Source organism: Diceros bicornis, chromosome 40 (genome assembly GCF_020826845.1).
Source record: "Diceros bicornis minor isolate mBicDic1 chromosome 40, mDicBic1.mat.cur, whole genome shotgun sequence".
NCBI classification, from domain to species: domain Eukaryota; kingdom Metazoa; phylum Chordata; class Mammalia; order Perissodactyla; family Rhinocerotidae; genus Diceros; species Diceros bicornis.
Window position 1 is genome coordinate 15576065 of NC_080779.1, and position 19413 is coordinate 15595477.

General features: G+C 43.5%; 1 protein-coding gene across 1 annotated transcript in view; it reads right to left on the reverse strand.

The window, feature by feature from the left end:
- Nucleotides 1–3038: 3038 nt before the first annotated feature.
- The window catches only part of C40H2orf92 (chromosome 40 C2orf92 homolog), a 37268-nt gene continuing 20893 nt past the window's right edge, over nucleotides 3039–19413 (reverse strand). Inside the window, exons 2-6 of the mRNA XM_058534637.1 lie at nucleotides 10934–11035; nucleotides 9932–10003; nucleotides 6282–6392; nucleotides 4684–4834; nucleotides 3039–3171 (exon numbers count right to left, since the gene is read on the reverse strand). Coding sequence (XP_058390620.1) covers nucleotides 3039–3171; nucleotides 4684–4834; nucleotides 6282–6392; nucleotides 9932–10003; nucleotides 10934–11035 — 569 coding nt within the window. The remainder of the gene's footprint in view (nucleotides 3172–4683; nucleotides 4835–6281; nucleotides 6393–9931; nucleotides 10004–10933; nucleotides 11036–19413) is intronic.

The following is a 19413-nucleotide window of genomic DNA, read 5'->3' on the forward strand; positions in this document are numbered from 1 at the left end:
CTGCTCGTGTCCCTGACCCTAACTTGGCTGGTAACTACCAAGCCCTCTAATGAATTTCTAAAGGATTCTGAAGCTACATCCGGAGATCTACTGTGTTTTGATTACTCTAACAATGATGATATTGTCAGGATACCCAGAAAAAGAGAGGAGCTTTCAGGTGGGAACAAGAACACCAAGCAAAGGAGGCTCGGCACAAACAGTTGGCACTGCTCTATATTGAATTCAGTCTTTTATTTTCTGAAGAAACATCTTCTGTCCCTCAAGGCAAAGGGGGAAATGATTTGCGATTTGTGAACTGGATAACATATGTAAAGTGCTGGGCCTAGTGCCTGATCCACAGAGATGTGGTCATTGTGACCCAGTGACAGGGCATTTCATGCAAGCCCTCACAGATGTTAGATTGACCATCCTGTAAAAGAGAAAACTGAGGCCCACAGAGGGGCAATGGGCTGAGGTCTCCCAGAGTGACCCAAGGCTCATCAAGTTATATTACAGTGCCTCTCTGTGGAGAGGAGGCCTAAGGCAGGGCTGGGATAAGGCAGGTCTCTTAAGAGGTGTCAGAAGTGGGATTGAGAGTGGACTAACATTTTTTGAAATGGCCAGGACACCCACCAAATGAAGTCAGAAAACTAGGCTGCGATTTTAGCTGAGAAATGCCTTCTGTGAGGGCGCAGAAGGCAGCAATTCTTTGGAACAGGTGTGAGGGAGCAGATTTGAGGAAAACCCACGAAACTGCCATGAGTAGGTATCTCTCAGGAGCTATCTTTGGCAGGGTCCCTTCCTACAGCCATTTGTCCAATTCCAAGTTCTCAAAGCTTGTAAGGATTAGGTTCAAAGAGAGGATTACACTTTTTTTTTTTTTTTAAGAGGACAGAACATCCCACTTCTCAAAGGGAAGACCCTTGAAATTAGAGTGGAATGTAGGCTAGAGTGTCTAAGGTGTTTGCCGAGCGCTGAAACCACGGGGGTTGTCCAAGGATATCAACCTGACCTACAGGGTCACAGTGACTCTGGAGCTGGTCCATTCTCCAGGCCAGAGCCTGGGTCAGCCCCAGTAGGATTCAGACAAGAAAAAATGAGGCTGATTCTTCACCAGGAGAGGGTTGCAGAGGAACATACCACTCAGACCAAGCCGGGCCTTGCCCCCCCCCAAATTCCCCAAGGCTTAAAGCTTTGGGAGCTTCCCCAGTTTTGGAGCACAAATAAGGAGAACCACACAACTGGGAAAACTAGAGATGCAGCCCTTGATCTGAGCCATCCACCACGCCTGATTTTTCAGAACCACCTCTATCTCCCTGGGGCTATTTCACCCACTCCACCTGCCAAAAGAGATCAGAATCCTTCCTACTCATTCCTTCTCAGCAGGTCCCAAGGGTCCTTCTGGAGACTAAGGAGGTGATGGGGGCTGGGCTGCGCAATGGTTACAGCATAGACCCTGGATCTAGATTAGAGCCCAGGCTGCCCCCTTAGCTCTGTGAACTCTGGCAAATAACCTTATCTGTCTGAGCCTTCCTTCTATCTCCAAATAAGATGAGGACAATCATGAGTAAAGGAATTTACGCACACAGCAGGTTCTCAGTAAGCGCAGCTTATTAAGGCGGAGGAAGGGTCTCAGGCTAAGCCTGCAAGATGACCCAAGAGACTTGTTGAGACCTAGGAAAGGAGCGTGGAAACCAGCGGCGAGTGGGAGCCCTGAGTCCTCTCCAGCTGCAGGGGCGGGCGAGCTTGGGTGGGCGCCTCGGCCTGCAGGAGATCTGCAGCTGGGGAAATTGTGGACGTCTGAGGAGGAGCAACCGGTGCCCCGCCAGCAGCATCCCAGAGGCCGAGGGCACGCGGTACCAGGCGCACTCCACCCACGAGGGTGCGCGCCGGCCACGCCCTCACGCCCAGGCCACGCCTCTGGCCCTTGGACCACGCCCACCCCATCGCGCCCGGGTTCTCCGTCTGCTGTGGCCTCGCTTTGGTGTGTCCCCGCCCTCCGGAGGCCACCCCCTCTCTATAGGCCCGTTCCCTCGCCAGCTAACACGCCCCACCCGGAACCCCTTCCAGCTGTGCCCCTGTGCTTGGGCCCTCCGGCCACGCCCCTCACGCGTGTCTTGGGCCAGTCCCCCCCTCCTTGATCGTGACACTTTGCTTAGGCCACACCCCTCCCTTGACGACAGCCTGACTCTGACTTCAGATCTCCTCCTTCCACGCCCTTCCGCCTCAGCCCAGGAGCGGGGAGGCCCCCGCGGGGCCGAGGGGCGTGGCGCCCAGCCCGCGGTTGTGCGCGTGCCTGGACTCCCCGCGCCGCCCCTTGCGCATGCCCCGACTGGCGCCACCGGAGGGTGCGCGTCTCCTTCGGGGCGCGGCCGGCAGGCGGGGACCGGACCTGGACTACGTGGACCAGAGAGGAGACTGGAGCGGCCCGTGCAGTGGCGGCCCGCCCCCTCCCTCTCGGCCCCGCCCTCCAAGGTAGGGGCTCGTGTTGTCTGAGCTGCAAGGGCCGCTTGTTCCTGCAACACCGATGTGAGTTCCCGCACCCCTCGTTTCCCCTCTAGACCCCAAGCCTCCTACCCTTGGCCCCTGTAGCCATCGAGGCCTAGAGGCGTAAATCGATTACCAAAGAGCTTCAGCCTGCTGTCTGTATCTGCTCAGACAGCGGCGAGGGCCATGCCGGCTTCTGATAACTTTGGCTGCCTCCTATTTTGATACTCTCTGCATATGAGGTGTTCTGTTAACATCTGTTCAATGAACGGCCGAATCAATGAATCAATGCTTTAATAAATAAACAAATCCAGTGTTTGTCAGGTTTGTCTTTGGGTGAATGTGCTAAGTCTCCTGCACGAATCATTAATGCCATACCACTATAAGCATCCTGTGGTAAACCATGTTTTTTCACGGTCCATTCCAGACTGAGAGGAGAAGGCCAACATTTTGTAAGTACACCTCACAGCCAGAAGTTCATTGCCTCTCCATGGTGTTTGGATGAAGAAGCTCCTCGCATCACCGCTTTAGTCCTGGTTTGGCTTCTGGTTTGGCTGGCCCCACCACCTGGCTTAGACACGGGAGTTGCAATTCAACTGTTTCTGTTTTCCTGCATATTTTCTGGGGTTCTTTTCTTGAGACTTTTGCCACCAAGACTTCCCATTCATTATAAAAATATTATATGTCATGCTTGCTGGAGGATGTCTAAAATAAAACACACAGAAACCATATTGCACAATTAAATGTATAGGAATTCCTACTGTCTACTTGTTGGGTGGCGACAGAGGCTGATGTTTCTGAGGGCTGAAGATTCTACTTCCCATCGGGAAGGTTTGGCGTGTGTGAAATTCATTTTGCTTCTGGGCAGCAGCACAGAGGCCCTGGGGAACCCCTTTCCCCCTACTTTCTCATAACCCAGGGTCTCCACAGCTTTGACTCATCTCTGTGAGACAGAGCCACAGTCTTGACCACTTCTTTTGATACCTCCAAGAGGTATGGGAGGGAAATGGCGAATCCTGTGGATAAGCCCCAGTCGGAATTGTGAAGTGGGTCAAGCTTATTTCCAGGAGCTCTTTAAATCTTCTCTCTCTAACTTCTGCCGCTTCGGGGCTCCCCCTTGCCTCAGGGGACCCGTTTCTGTCTCAGAGGAAGAAGTTAGATGTGAGGTGGCAGTGGCTGGCCTGAAGGTATTACAAGTCCCAGGAGCCTTGGCCTTTTAAAGGAAACTGTTAGGGAAAGCAATGCCACACTTGTGCGGAAATTTAAATACTGCAGCCTCAGAGTTGGGTGGGTGCGCGGGGGATGGACACTTCACCCCTCATCACATACCACAGCCCCCTTGCTCTCTGGACAAGCCGAGCACCCAACAGTGTCGGGCAGGACCTGAGGAGCCTTGGGGGGCTGCTCTTCACTGTGGTCAGGAATGTGTGTCCCAAGGGAGGCAGGGCGAGGCACACAATTTCAAGGCACAATTACTGCAAAGGCGCAGTCATGTAAACTATTTGCTTTCTAGTGCCTACTTGTGGTTAAAGCCACTGTGCTTAAGCCCTCTCATCAGGGGGATAACGGAAATAGTTAAAAACTGGTACAGACAGGCACTAACTAGTCAACAGGGCCACTGCTGGAGCAGAGCCCTGGAGGGCCAGTGCTGTGCCAGGCATGAACCCTTCATTTTTGGGATCATGGGGAAGACTGGCACGTCTGTGGGAGGTTCTGTGAAAGGGCTGTTGACCAATCAGCAGAGGCATCTTTCAGTATTCTAACAACCAGGGCACTGTACCAGTGTGAACGGGCCGAATATCAACCCTGCTCTCATCTCCTCCACAGCCTCATCCCTCCCCACCCTCTTAGAGCTGTCCTTTTCCTTTCTTTTCTACATCCATATTCCTATTTTCCGACCTTTCAGCCAGAGACTGTGCCATCTCCTCTTTTGGTAGCCCTCGGTATGGGAATAGGTGTGACCTAATCTGTGGTGGCCTTTAGAGACAAGCATGGCCCAAGCCAGCTGTGCATCAGAACCACGAAAGCAATGCCTAAAAACCAATAGCCTGGGTCACCTGTACTTTTACAAGGCATGCCAGGTGATGCTGATGCACAACCAGGCTTAGAGATCCCTGCCTACCTCCTAAATCCAGGATCAGCAGGAAGCTCTGGGGCAACGTTGGTACAAACACCCATGAGTTCCTGGCAGGAAGGTGGGAGCTAAGAGCCACTCACAAAGGCTGTTTCCTCCTGAGATATGTGGTCAACACCAGCAGCACCAACGCTGTGGCCACGAGGATCCCCGCCACCGAGACAGCGGCGATGATGATGTTCCTCTGGAGGAAGTGCAGAAGCTGTGTGCATGGCATGTTCCTATTTCGAGTATCTAAACAGAAGACACGTGGCAGAGTCAACAGAGGGAGATGACCCCGTACAGATCTGCAGGGACAACCTGTGAGCTCTGCTTGTAGCAGAAATGAAAGCCTTAGCATCTTAGCTGCTGGCTCTGGAAAACCTCTCGGGGAAGGGACTGGTTTTGTTTAGGAAAATTTTGGGAGGTGAGCTGAGATGCTGTCTGGTGGTGGAGGTGAGATGCTGAGGGTATGAGCTGGCAAGTGGCAAAGCAACCAAAAAAAAAGGTTCACAAACCAGAGTTTGCAGGAGGCAAGGGAAGAGGAAAGGAGAGTTCAGATGGAGGGAGGAGGTGGGGCACTGGAGGAGGCCGACAGTCCTGCAGTGATGGCTTTTTAAGAACAATGGAGTCAAATACTCGGTTTGAATCTTTTCACAGGGCAGTGATACAACCTCTTCTCTGCTACCCCCTCATCCCCCTATTCCCCCAGCTTCAGGAAATTCTACTGGATACATAATCTGCCTGATGTGTATTGGTTTGGGGGAATTTCATGACATAAGGCAATCATAACGCCAGAGATGATGCCAAGCTCTTACAGCCCTCTAGGGACTTAGAGAAATCTTGAGGGTAGATTTGGAATGCCACCAAGTGTGGGCTTGGGCGTACAAAGCAATCTTAGCTAGATCACACAGGAAGGAGACCCCAGCTGACATCGGGGACTCCTAGAGCTTCTGTCACACCATTTGTAGTGTGACCAAAAAAGCAAAAGGAATCAGGGAAACGGGGCACAGAGGTACAATGACAGGAATCGGACGGTTTAGTGTGGAGAGCTGCTGAGGGGAGCCTAGTGGTGCAGGCAGGAGAACCATGGCCAAAGGCCTTCTTGGGTTATGGGGAGAAAATTTCATATATCCAACTTCCGCCTTCCTCTATGCTACATCAAGGGGCAGCATCAAGCAACTCTAAGGGCTCTGTTGGAATAATTCAGCATTTAATTTTTTGGAGTTAGGAAGAGACAACCAGGTATCATTTTGACAGCAGGTGGCTACATGGAGGGAGTGACCTGGGCTTGGTACCAGCACATTGACATAATGGGCAAGTTTCTACACACTCTGAACAGGCCCGGGCTCAGGTAATCCAAGGCTGACGATCAGGGATTAGGTTAACATTTGGCATTTATTCCCTCCTGCTTGTTAGAAAGCCTCAGTGCCCAGTAATGGGAGGGACTCAGAAGATGATGCCCATGTTATGAATGACCATAGCTGTGTAGAAACAACATAAAAGTAGCATCTTTGTGAAAGGGGGATCAAATTCCCAGAGTTAGTTTAATTCGTAATTTTAACTGCAGATCGTAGGCTTTTCAGGGTGAATTAAAGGTATGCTGACATCTATTCTTTTAAAATACCATGAAAGGCAAATGGACACATTCTGAAGTCATCTGTATTTGAGTATCTTATGTAGCTCACGCTATGTAGATTACCTGGACTAATTGCTTCTTGAAGTGCTTCTTTACCTACAGTAGTTAACTGCTCACTTCTATCCGTACTGAACAGAGAGGATTCTTTATCCCTCTTCTCCTCTGAAATGTGATCTACAAAAGACAAGACAAAATGTGTGTTCATCCAAAAACAACCATCGGCCTGTGATTACTTCTGGTTTTCTTTTCTTTTGAAAGATGCTTTCAGTACAGTCTTATTTCAGTGAATCTAAGTAACAGTTCTGTTTTTATGATGAAAGTAACTTCCTCTAGAGTCAAAGTGAGGCGTTAGGGAGGATTTTGGAGAAGAGTCCAAGTGTACATCAGTGTTTTGTTTTTGTTTATTTTTTTAATCTAACAAATGTCTGGGTGACCCACCCATAGACTGAGGCCATGGTTCTTACACTTGAGTGTGTATCAAAATCACCAGGAGACCTTGTTAAAACATAGATCCCCGGGCCCCACCACCAAAGTTTCTGATTCAGTGGGTCTTGGAGGGCCTGAGAATGTGCATTTCTCACAGGCCCCAAGTGACACTGATGCTGCTGGGTAGGGACCCCATCGAGAACCTTTCAGTCAGCCGCTGAGCCTCTCTGACCAGTCTCCACTAGTATAAAACAGAGATAATAAGACCTACTTGCAGATGGCATAATATTCATGAAAATAATTTATAAACCACAAAGTACTATAAACAAACGTTTCTAGAATTGCAAGGGCAAGACAGAAAAATTAACTATACCGAAATCTTCATTTATGGGTAGAGGGACTGCAGAATGGTTTAGCAGAAACAAACAGGATTGAAAATCAGATATATTTGCATCCTAACTCTGCCATTGGCTATCTTTGACTCGTTTGCATATGAGACCTGTCAAAGGACCTGAGAGAGTTTAGCTTGGAGAAAACTGGGAAGCCAGGAGAGCTGTCTTTGCCCAACACAGGAATGGCCCTGGAGAGGGGCTGGGAGATGTTCTGAGAAGTTCCAGGGAGCAAACTAGAACCAATGGGCAGGAGCTCCAGAGAGATCTGTTTAGATTAACTGTTTAGCAGTTAGAAAGCAGGGCCAGCAAACAGGGAATGCAGAAAGTGAGAAGTAATTAATTCCGTGCCACCAGAAGTCTTCGAGGCTGGAGCCCCAGTCCCAGATAGGGGACCTCTGAGAGCTGAGCCGCAGCTTTGGGGTGAGTTTGGTGAATCTGCCCTGGCCTAGTTCTTGAAGGGGTGGGAATGAGACAATGTGGTTAAGACTGTCGTAGAGTATGTGATAACAGCCTCATGAGATCTTAATTATTTCTGGGGAAAGAGAGAAATTTGTTCCTTATTCACTTTGGCTTAGAAAAGAGAGAAAAATCCCAAGTTAATATGACTCATAATTACTTGACTTTGGAAATGCCAGCTTGTCGAATCAGAATCGAGAGATTAACAGCCACAGACAGAACACTCTGGATAACATAGAGGGTTATAACACTAAGGGGCTGTGTTTGCCTTGCTCCTTCATAGGGTTGTAAAAGAGATAGACTTGTCACTTGAACACAAATTTTTACTTTTCTTGTCTCTGTACTGCAGAAACAAAAAAAACAGAATTAGGAGCCACTGTCTATACTTATCATGAATATGATCCCAAGTTTTCATTTACCTAAGGTTCTTTGGAGAGTTTGAAAGATGTTCTATTCATTAGAACCAAGTCACTAAGTCCAGCCCACTCTCAAGGGGAGGGAGATTAAACTCCTCTTGAAGGGAGGGGTATCAAAGAATTGTGGACATGTTTTAAAACCACAGTAGGAATGAAATTCCAAGAAAGACAGTTGAACAAAGGAAACATTTGCTTGTGTCCATATGAGCATAAGGATTTTGATCAGTTATCTCTGGTTTTGTGCCAGAATTGTGGATGGAGAAAAGTGACACCCTTACAGAGGCATCTACACTCCGCAGGAAGACCGGACTTGGGTATGTGACATGTACCATTAAGCAGAGACCCCTGAATGATTTCCAAGATATTAGGTTGAGCCATATGAAGCGATATTTGGAGATAGTTGACCATTTTTGACCTACAAAAACAGTGAAGTTCAAATAATTCAACCTAACATTCTAGTCCCAAGAGAAGTTTTCTAAACTACATATTTCTTCTAATTTTGAAACTCCTAGAAACCCAACACCATGGATTATCAAGATGAGTGTAATGATCAATTTGTAATTTGATCCTTTGTTTACAAAAAAAATATGGAGTTGACTTCAAATCTAGCGTAGATTGATCACTGCACACCTTGGGGATCTGGGAAGATAGAGGAAAATAAGTCCATTTTGTACTTAGAAAGTGGTCAAGCATTGAATAAGCTCCTATAAGGGAGAAAAGTCAATAAAGCTAATTACGGAAGGACAGTTTTAGAAAAGGTGATGTCATTTTTGGTAACAAGCAAAAGTTCTAGAGAAATCTATCAACATGACAAGTGGGACATGCCACAGGAGTCTAAGAGGGGATGCCACACTTCTTCCAGGGGACTGAATCTCAGTGGAGCATCCCCGGCCCCCTTCAGTGTCATAACAGGGGGCCCGGAAGTGCTCACGGTCAGCTTCTGCATTGGAAAATTATTTCATACAGTGACCTCGTGAAAGGAAAACATCACCCTCACTGTTCTCCAGCGGCAACATCTCAGCACATCAGCAGCAGCGCAGGTGGAACCCACTCAGCAGAAGGCAGAAGGGCTGGAGGTCTCACCGTGGGGACACTGGGCATCTGGTCTAGTTAGAAAATCGAAGGACTAGTCATGACATCGTTGTTTTACGTGATGTCTGCGAAACTCCTTCTGCCTTAAAGTCCTTAAAATGGACACACTGTGCACGCATAGCTGGTGTCTCTCACAAGCATCCTGAGTTCAGACACCAGCACTGTCTTCTACTGGCTGCTCGACCTGAGGCAAGTTACTTCCCTCCAGGATCCACATGAGTCAAGTGGGGGCCTGATAATGCAACATACTGCTGACCTGGTTCAGATTCCTGCGCCCAGGAAAGACCACGCGTGTGCCAGCTCGGACAGTGACATAGTGGTCTGCTTTTCCTTTTAAATCTTTAAATCTTTCGAGGGAAGGATTGCTTCACAGGATTCTAGTTCCTCATCCTGTCTTCAGAGCCCATCTGCCTCCGCCACAATGGGACCTGTGAGATAGCCTTTACCCATCGGCAGGAGGGGCTGCTTTCCCACATTCCTCCCGAGAATGGAGAGCACGCTTCTGGGTATCACTCAGGAATGTGCTCAGCCCCTCACGAGCCCCGCCCCAGGGGGAGAAAGGGACTTCACTGGTAAGTTTGGGAGAAGGGATCGGATGCCTGTGGCCGGCTTGTTTCTCTCTTTTTGGCATCCCTGCAGGTAGCAAACCTGATCTGCTCCTCCATACTGTGAATTTTCCAGAAGCAAACTCTCTCACGGTAGGGGTTTGAGGAGTGCATGGGTGTCCTAAACCTTACCCGTGACTGGGGCTCTCTTCCTGGCTCAGGGCGAAGCACCCGCATTATTCAGCCAAGTATTTCTCAAGAAGACAGTTTGAACTCCATCTGCTGGACCCTTAGCTCAGTCTCACATTTAGTTCTGAACTCAGGCAAGAGGAAGAAAGGATGTTACTTTTTGATCCCCGACTCCAATTTTATCCATTTGCATTTACCTTCACTGGAAATTCTGTCCTCGCTGCCAAGGAAAAATTCTGGTTCAGAAGGATTCCCAGCAACACCGGCTCCTTTGGTGAAACACATGAAAAAGAATTGAAAGAGAAAAGTTTTTATCATTACACACTTAGAAGCACTTTAGGACCACATTTCGTTTTAAGTGTTGAAATGCTGATACAGAATTCAACTTGTACTTGGAAGTGTGTGTTTGAAAGTGTACATGTCAGTGTAGAGAGAGGCGCCAGCTGACTGCCGATTGCAGAGGCTGGAGCCCAGGCAGATGCTGTGGGAAAAAACCTCAGGAGTTAGAATTCACATCTGTATGCAAACTTCCAACGCAGCGTTCATTCCCCTGCTGCCCAGGGCACTTTCGTGCACTGCTGGCAATTTCTGATACACAATTCTATCCTTATAACCTGTGATCAAATACCTGTCTTAATTCTCAAAGTGCTACTTTAAAAAAAATAATAATAATATGAAGCTGCTTTAGGGAAGAGTATGTTCTTCACTTTTGTCATTTCTCCCAGTGTGCCTAGGGCAAGTGACTTTTTGGCCTTGGTCTTATCCATGGAATGGGGTACTATGACCACACCAGCTCTCACCAAGGGCTGAGATAAGCATCAAACCAAGTCATGCATGTGGAGGTATAAAGTGTGCTCAGCAGAAAATGATGACACTATTCAGGGCTCCTGTTGTCAGGAACCCTGAACACCACTTGCAATTCTGGTCCCTGTCCTCTGAACAGCCTCAAGAAAGCAAGAACCTGCCTGACACGTGAACTTCAGGGGATCACCCCAAAACAGAGGGATAGTCACGCATTAGACCATGGACGCGGAGGTCATAGAGAGAATCTCAGACAATCCTTTCCTTCATATCTTGATTTGTCTTTGCTGCACAAATAGCTGTTTTAAAGAATGGTAAAATGTTAGCATAGTACATAAAACACAATCCATAGGCCTATAGAAATATGTGCACTTATAGTTTTAAAGACAGATACTTGCTTTCTTTCATGTCTCTCTTTGTAATGGATTTGCCTGCTGTTCTTGTGTCGTCAAATGGTGCGTCATACGGGACTTCGGAAAACACTTCCAGTAGAATTTCATCTCAAGTGAAGTAAATAAAGGCATGTTAATACCAGCAGTGGAGGACTGACATATTTTTCTCTGTGAGTACCTAAAGCAGTCTATAAATGCAGTGAATAAACGACACAAACTCAATGGATATGTGAAATTATACTTTAAAAGACCTTGCCTTGGGAAGGGAAATCCTAACTCCTAAGAAAGATTGTGATTGCACCAGACATCCTTGGCAGTACACATTGCCCACTAAAGATATGAGGCTGGAAACTTGGCCCCAAATCTCATGAGATTTAGTGTCATAATTTTCCTTCTGGCTCCTGTTGTCATTCTCACCCTGTGAGACTTTCCTCAAGATGGCCCATAAAAACGGGTGGCGGCTGTGGTGATAGAAATAAAGCAGAACAGATGTCTAAAAATCAGATGGCTCTTTACTTGTAAAACTGTTCCTAATTTTTCATGATTACATTTTTAAAATATATTAATTTCTCTTTCCTTTTTAAAGTTTTCAGGCTTCTATTTTTCCCTGGGGACAGCAGTTTATTTTTCCTTCTAGGTTTACTTTGCAAAGCCACAGAAAATAATCATCACAAATTCCATTCATTTGGTGTTTATTCTGAGTCGTTTTTCAGGGGCTGTTGGTACACTGGAGGATGATTACTCTCCTGATAGAACAGACACTTACGATAAGGACACAAACAAATTAACTATCACATTCACTCTTTCAAAATGATGAAATGAGTTCTCATCGCCAGCCCCCTCCTCGATGAATGTGTTGACCTACAAGTTCCTGAGTTGTCGCTCAGAGAGAACCTGGCAAGTTTATCAGAGGCCCACCAATGCCAAGGCCAACACTGGCATGGCACTGGGCAAGTCAGTAGGCCTTCGGGGGTGATGGATCCTCCCAAACCCTGAACCAGACGCCCATCCTCAGAGGCACTCACTCCCCTTCCACACATCTGGGGCTGGATTCAGAGACGCGGGGCACCTGCAGGGAGGAGGAAGGTCTTCCGATTCCTAGACGGGAATTCCTGAAAGCACGGACAGTGGGACCGTAACAGCTGTCTGCATCCATCCGTTCAGTCATGGTAACCTACCCATCATCAATCAGCCAGACAGCCAGTGCAGAATTACTGAAGCCTCTTTAAGAGCACCCGTGGAAGAGTGGCAAACCCAGAATCCCTAACACGGGCGAGTCCCTGGAAACAAGGTCCAGATCCCATGGAGAGAGATGTCCCCCTTGCAAGCAGGACTGGCAGGGCTCGCTCTGTGATCAGAACATCTGACAGCTCCTGACCCAGAGGAAAGCGTCAGCGCTCACATTCCTGGGAGCTCTTTCTCAGACCAAAGGTGACTCTCCTGACCCACACACGGGCCCCAGAGAGGAGAGATGTCTCTGGAATCCGGATGGCTTCCTTCAGCAGATGGCTTGCTTCAGCAGACGGCCGTAGTTTCAAACATTTTCCCTGAGTCTCAGCTCTCTGCTGAAGAGGACTTCCCCGGGTCTTATTTTGTTGCCATTGTTTTTAATTTTTTAAAAAAATTTATGGTGACAGAATACACATAACATAAAATTTCCATTTTAACCATTTTAAGTGTACAATTCAGGAGCATTAAGGACATTCACAATGTTGTATAAACATCACCACTATTTATTTCCAGAAATTTTCCATCATTCCAAACAGAAACTCTGTTCCCATTAAGCAATAGCTCTCCATTCCTCCATCCTCCAGCAACCTCTATTCTACTTTCTGTCTCTATTAATTTGCCTATTTTAGATACCTCATGTAAGTGGAATCATACAATATTTGTGCTTTTGTGTCTGGCTTATTTCACTTGGTGTAGTGTCTTCAAGGTTCATCCATTTATTAGCATGTAACAGAATTTCATTCATTTGTATGAGTGAATAATCTTGCATTGTATGTCTATATTGTTTATCTATTCATCTGTGATGGACACTTGAGTTATTGCCACTCTGTCTATTATGAGTAATTCTGCAATTACCATTGGTTACAAGTATCTGAGCTCCTGTTTTCAATTCTAGTGGGTATATATTCAGAAGTGGAATTGCTGGGTCCTATGGTAATTCAACATTTGGAAGAACCACCAAACTGTTTTCCACAGAGACTTCACCATTTCACATTCCCACCACCAATGCACAAGGGTTCTAATTTCCTGTATTCTTACCAACACGTATTTCCCTTTTTTTATATAATAGACAATCTAATAGGTGTGAAGTGGTATGTCATAGGGGTTTTGATTTGCATTTCCCTAATGACTAGTAATATTGAGTAACTTTTCAAGTGCTTATTGGCCATTTGTACATCTTCTTTGGAAAATGTCTATTCAAGTCCTTTGCTCATTTTTAAATTGAGTTGTTTGGTTGACTTTTGTTTTTGTTTTTGATTTGTAGGAGTTCTCTCTATATTCTAGATATTAATCCCTTATCAGATATATGATTTGCAAATATTTTCTTCCATTCTGTGGGTTTTTTTACTCTCTTGATAGTATCCTTTGATCCACAAAAGTTTTTCATTTTGATGAAGTCCAATTTACCTATTTCTTCTTTTGTTGCCTGTGCTTTTGGTGTCAAAATTAAGATACCATTGCCTAATCCAAAGCCATGAAGATTTTTCCCTTATGTTTTCTTCTAGGTGTTTAATAATTTTAGCTCATAAATTTAAGTCTTTGACTCACTTTAGTTTTAATTTTTGTATAAAGTAAAGATCCAACTTCATTCTTTTGCAGGTGAATACCCAGTTTTCACAGGACAATTTGTTGAAGAGACTGTTCTTTCCCCTTGAATGGTCTTGGCTCCCTTGCTGAAAATCAATTGACTGTGGATATATGCATTTGTTTCTGGACTCTCTATTCTATTCCATTGATCTAATGGGTCTAGGCCTTATGCCAGGGCCACACTGTTTTCATAACTGTAGCTTTGTAGTAAGTGTTGAAATAAGGAAGTGGGATTCCTCCAACTTTGTCCTTCTTTTTCAAGCTTATCTTGACTACTTGGGGTCCATTGAGATTCCATATGAATTTCAGGATGGGTTTTTCTATTTTTGCAAAAAATGCAATTGAGATTTTGATAAGATTGCCTCAAATCTGTAGATCACTGTGGGGACTGTTGTCATCTTTACAATAGTAAGTCTTCCAATCCATGAACACAGGCTGTCTTTCTACTTATTTAGGTCTTTAATTTCTTTCAGCAATGTTTTGTACCTTTCAGCATACAAGTCTTTTGCCTCCTTTGCTAAACATATTCCTAAGTATTTTATTCTTTTTGATGTGTAAATAGAACTGTTTTCTCGGTTTCTTTTTTAGACTATTCATATCAGAGTATAGAAATACAATTTTTAGGATTTTATATATATAAGATCATGTTATCTATGAAGAGATCATTTTACTTCTGGCTTTCCAATTTCATTTCTTTTTCTTGCCTAATTGCTCTGCGAAGACTTCCAGTACTATGTTGAAAAGAATGGGCAAGAATGGGCATCCTTGTCTTGTTCCTGATCTTAGAGGAAAAACTTCCATTCTTTCACCATTGGGTATGATGTTAGCTGTCTGTTTTTCATAAATGGCCTTTATCACGTTAAGGAAGTTCCCTTCTATTCCTAGTTTATTGAGTGTTTTTATCATGAAAGGATGTTGAATTTTTAAACGTTTTGTTTTTAATTGTGGTAAAAAATGCATAACACAAAATTGACCATCCTAATCATTTTTTTATTGAGGTCATAATAGTTTATAACATTGTGAAATTTCAGTTGTACGTTGTCATTTGTCAGTCACCATATAAATGTGCCCCTTCACCCATTGTGACCACCACCCAACTCCCTTCCCCTGGTAACCACCAAACTGTTCTCTCTGTCCCTGTGTGTGTTTATCTTCCACACATGAGTGAAATCATACAGTGTTTGTCTTTTTCTGTCTAGCTTACTTCACTTAATGTAATACCATCAAGGTCAATCCATGTTGTTGCGAATGGGACAATTTTGTCTTTTTTTATGACTGAGTAGTATTCCATTGTATATATATATCACATCTTCTTTATCCAGTCATCAGTCAATGGACACTTGGGTTGCTTCCACTTCTTGGCTATAGTGAATAATGCTGCAATGAACATAGGGGTGCATAAGTCTCTTTGGATTGTTGATTTCAAGTTCTTTGGGTAAATACCCAGTAGTGGGATAGCTGGATCATATATTATTTCTATTTTTAAATTTTTGAAGAATCTCCATACTGTTTTCCACAGAGGCTGCACCAGTTTGCATTCCCACCAGCAGTGTATGAACGTTCCCTTTTCTCCGCAACCTCTCCAACATTTTGTTATTTTTTGTTTTGGTGATTATAGCCATTCTAACAGATGTAAGGTGATATCTTAGTGTAGTTTTGATTTGCATTTCCCTGATGATTAGTGATGTTGAACATCTTTTCATGTGCCTATTGGCATTCTGTATATCTTCTTTGGAAAAATGTCTGTTCATATCCTCTGCCCATTTTTTGATCAGGTTGTTTGTTTTTTTGTTCAGTTGTATGAGTTCTTTATATATTATGGAGATTAACCCTTTATCGGATATATGATTTGCAAATATTTTCTCCCAGCTGGTGGGTTGTCTTTTCATTTCGATCCTGGTTTCCTTTGTCTTGCAGAAGCTCTTTAGTCTGATGAAGTCCCACTTGTTTATTTTTTCTTTTGTTTCCCTTGTCTGAGTAGACAGGGAATTCGAAAAGATTCCTCTAAGATAGATGTCAGAGTGTACTGCCTATATTTTCTTCAAGGAGTTTTATGGTTTCAGGTCTTATCTTCAAGTCTTTGATCCATTTTGAGTTAATTTTTGTGTGTGGCAAAAGAAAATGGTCTACTTTCATTCTTTTGCATGTGGCTGTCTAGTTTTCTCAGCACCATTTATGGAAGAGACTTTCCTTTCTCCACGGTATGTTCTTAGCTCCTTTGTCAAAGATTAGCTGTCCGTAGATGTGTGGTTTTATTTCTGGGCTTTCAATTCTGTTCCATTGATCTGTGTGTCTGTTTTTGTACCAGTACCATGCTGTTTTGATTACTATAGCTTTGTAGTATATTTTGAAGTCAGGGATTGTGATGCCTCCAGTTTTGTTCTTTATTGCTTTAGCTATTCGGGGTCTTTTGTTGCCCCAAATTTTAGGATTTTTTGTTCTATTTCCGTGAAGAATGTCATTGGGATTCTGATTGGGATTGCGTTGAATCTGTAGATTGCTTTAGGTAGTATGGACATTTTAACTACATTTATTCTTCCAATCCATGTGCATGGAATAGCTTTCCATTTCTTTATGTCATCATCAATTTATTTCAATAATGTCCTGTAGTTTTCATAGTATAGGTCTTTCATCTCCTTGGTTAAATTTATTCCCAGATATTTTATTCTTTTTGTTGTGATTGTAAATGGGATTGTATTCTTGAGGTCTCTTTCTGTTATTTCATTATTAGAGTATAGAAATGCAACTGATTTTTGTAAGTTGATTTTGTACCCTGCAACTTTGCTGTAGTTGTTGATTATTTCTAATAGTTTTCCAAGGGATTCTTTAGGGTTTTCTATATATAAGATCATGTCATCTGCAAACAGTGACAGTTTCACTTCTTCATTGCCTATTTGGATTCCTTTTCTTCCTTTCTCTTGCCTAATTGCTCTGGCCAAAACCTCCAGTACTATGTTGAATAAGAGTGGAGGGAGTGGGCACCCTTGTGTTGTTCCTCTTCTCAGAGGGATGGCTTTCAGTTTTTCCCCATTGAACATGATATTGGCTGTGAGTTTGTCATATATGGCCTTTATTATGTTGAGATACTTTCCTTCTATACCAATTTTATTGAGAGTTTTTATCATAAATGGATGTTGGATCTTGTCAAATGCTTTCTCTGCATCTATTGAGATGATCATGTGGTTTTTATTCCTCATTTTGTTAATGTGCTGTATCACATTGATTGACTTGCAGATGTTGAACCATCCTGTGTCCCTGGTATAAATCCCACTTGATCATGGTGTATGATCTTTTTGATGTATTGCTGTATTCAGTTTGCCAATATTTTGTTGAGAATTTTTGCACCTGTGTTCATCAGCATCTGTAATTTTCCTTCTTTGTGTTGTCCTCGTCTGGCTTTGGTATCAGCATGATGTTGGCCTCATAGAATGTGTTAGGAAGTGTTCCATCTTCCTCTATTTTTTGGAATAGTTCAGAAGGATAGGTATTAAATCTTCTTTGAATGTTTGGTAGAATTCTCCAGAGAAGCCATCTGGTCCTGGACTTTTGTTTTGGGGGAGGTTTTCAATTACTGTTTCAATCTCTTTAGTCATGACTGGTCTATTCAGATTCTCTATTTCTTCTTGATTCAGTTTTGGGAGGTTGGATGAGTCTAAGAATTTATCCATTTCTTCTAGATTGTCCAATTTGTTGGCATATAGCTTTTCATAGTATTCTCTTATAGTCCTTTGTATTTCTGTGGTATTTGTTGTCATTTCTACTCTTTCATTTCTTTTGTGTGTGTGTGTGAGGAAGATCAGCTCTGAGCTAACATCCAATGCCAATCCTCCTTTTTTTTTTTTTTTTGCTGAGGAAAATTGGCCCTGAGCTAACATCCATGCCCATCTTCCTCTACTTTATATGGGACACTGCCACAGCATGGCTTGACAAGCGTGCTTTGGTGTGTTCCCAAGATCCGAACCTACGAACCCCAGGCCGCCAAAGTGGAGCATGCGCACTTAACTGCTTGCGCCACTGGGCTGGCCCCTCAACTCTTTCATTTCTAATTTTATTTATTTGAGCCTTCTCTCTTTTTTTCTTGGTGAGTCTGGCTAAGGGTTTATCAATTTTATTTATCTTCTCAAAGAACGAGCTTTTTGTTTCATTGATCCTTTCTACTGTTTTTGTTTGTTTGTTTCAATTTCATTTATTTCTGCTCTAATTTTTATCATTTCCCTCCTTCTGCTGACTTGGGGCTTTGTTTGTTCTTCTTTTTCTAATTCTGTTAGATGTAGTTTAAGATTGCTTATTTGAGATTTTTCTTATTTGTTAAGGTGGGCCTGTATTGCTATGAATTTCCCTCTTAGGACCGCTTTTGCTGCATCCCATATGAGTTGGTGTGGTGTATTTTAATTTTCATTTGTCTCCAGATATTTTTTGATTTCTCCTTTGATTTCATCAATGATCCATTGGTTGTTCAGTAGCATGTTGTTTAGTCTCTGCATCTTTGTCACTTTCCCAGTTTTTTTCTTGTAGTTGATTTCTAGTTTCATAGTATTATGGTCAGAAAAGATGCTTGTTGTGATTTCAGTCTTCTTAAATTTATTGAGGCTTGCCTTTTTTCCCCAACATATGGTCTATCCTTGAGAATGTTCCATGTGCACTTGAGAAGAGTGTGTATTCTGCTGTATTTGGATGGAGTGTTCTATATATATATCTATTAAGTCCATCTGGTCTAGTTTCTCTTTCAAGTCCACTATTTCCTTGTTGACTTTCTGTCTGTATGATCTATCCATTGATATAAGTGGGGTGTTAAGATCTTCTACTATTATCGTGTTGTTGTTAATATCTCCTTTTAGATTTGTTAATAGTTACTTTATGTACTTTGGTGCTCCTGTGTTGGGTGTATATATATTCATAAGTGTTATGTCTTCTTGGTGGAGTGTCTCTTTTATCATTATATACTGCCCCTCTTTGTCTCTCATTACCTGTTTTATCTTGAAGTCTACTTTGTCTGATATAAGTATGGCAACACCTGCTTTCTTTTGTTTGCCATTAGCCTGGAGTATTGTCTTCCATCCCTTCACTCTGAGCCTGTGTTTGTCTTTAGAGCTGAGAAGTGTTTCCTGGAGGCAGCAAATTGTTGGGTCTTGTTTTTTAATCCATCCTGCCACTCTGTGTCTTTTGATTGGAGAATTCAATCCATTTACATTTAGAGTGATTATTGATATATGAGAGCTTAATACTGCCATTTTATCACTCATTTTCTGGTTTTTCTGCATTCCTTTGTTTCTCATCCCATGTGTTTCAGACTACCAATTCAGTTTGGTAGTTCTCTATGATGGTTTTCTTAGTTTTCCCTTTATTTATCATTTGTGTCTCTGATTATTTGTTTAGAAGTTACCATGAGGTTTGCATAAAAAAATCTCATAGATAAGATAGTCTATTTTCTGATAGTCTCTTATTTCCTTAGACTAAGTCGAGTCCATCCCTTTACTCTTCCCCTTCTAACTTATTGTTGTCACAACTTATTCCATCTTGTGTTGTACGTTTGTGGTTAAAATGATGAGATTATATTTATTTTTGGTGTTTTCCTTCCCTTTATCTTTGATGTTATACTTAAGTGTTTGCTAACCTGTTCTGATAGAGAGCTGCAATTTTTATGATTTTGTCTACCTATTTTTCTCCTT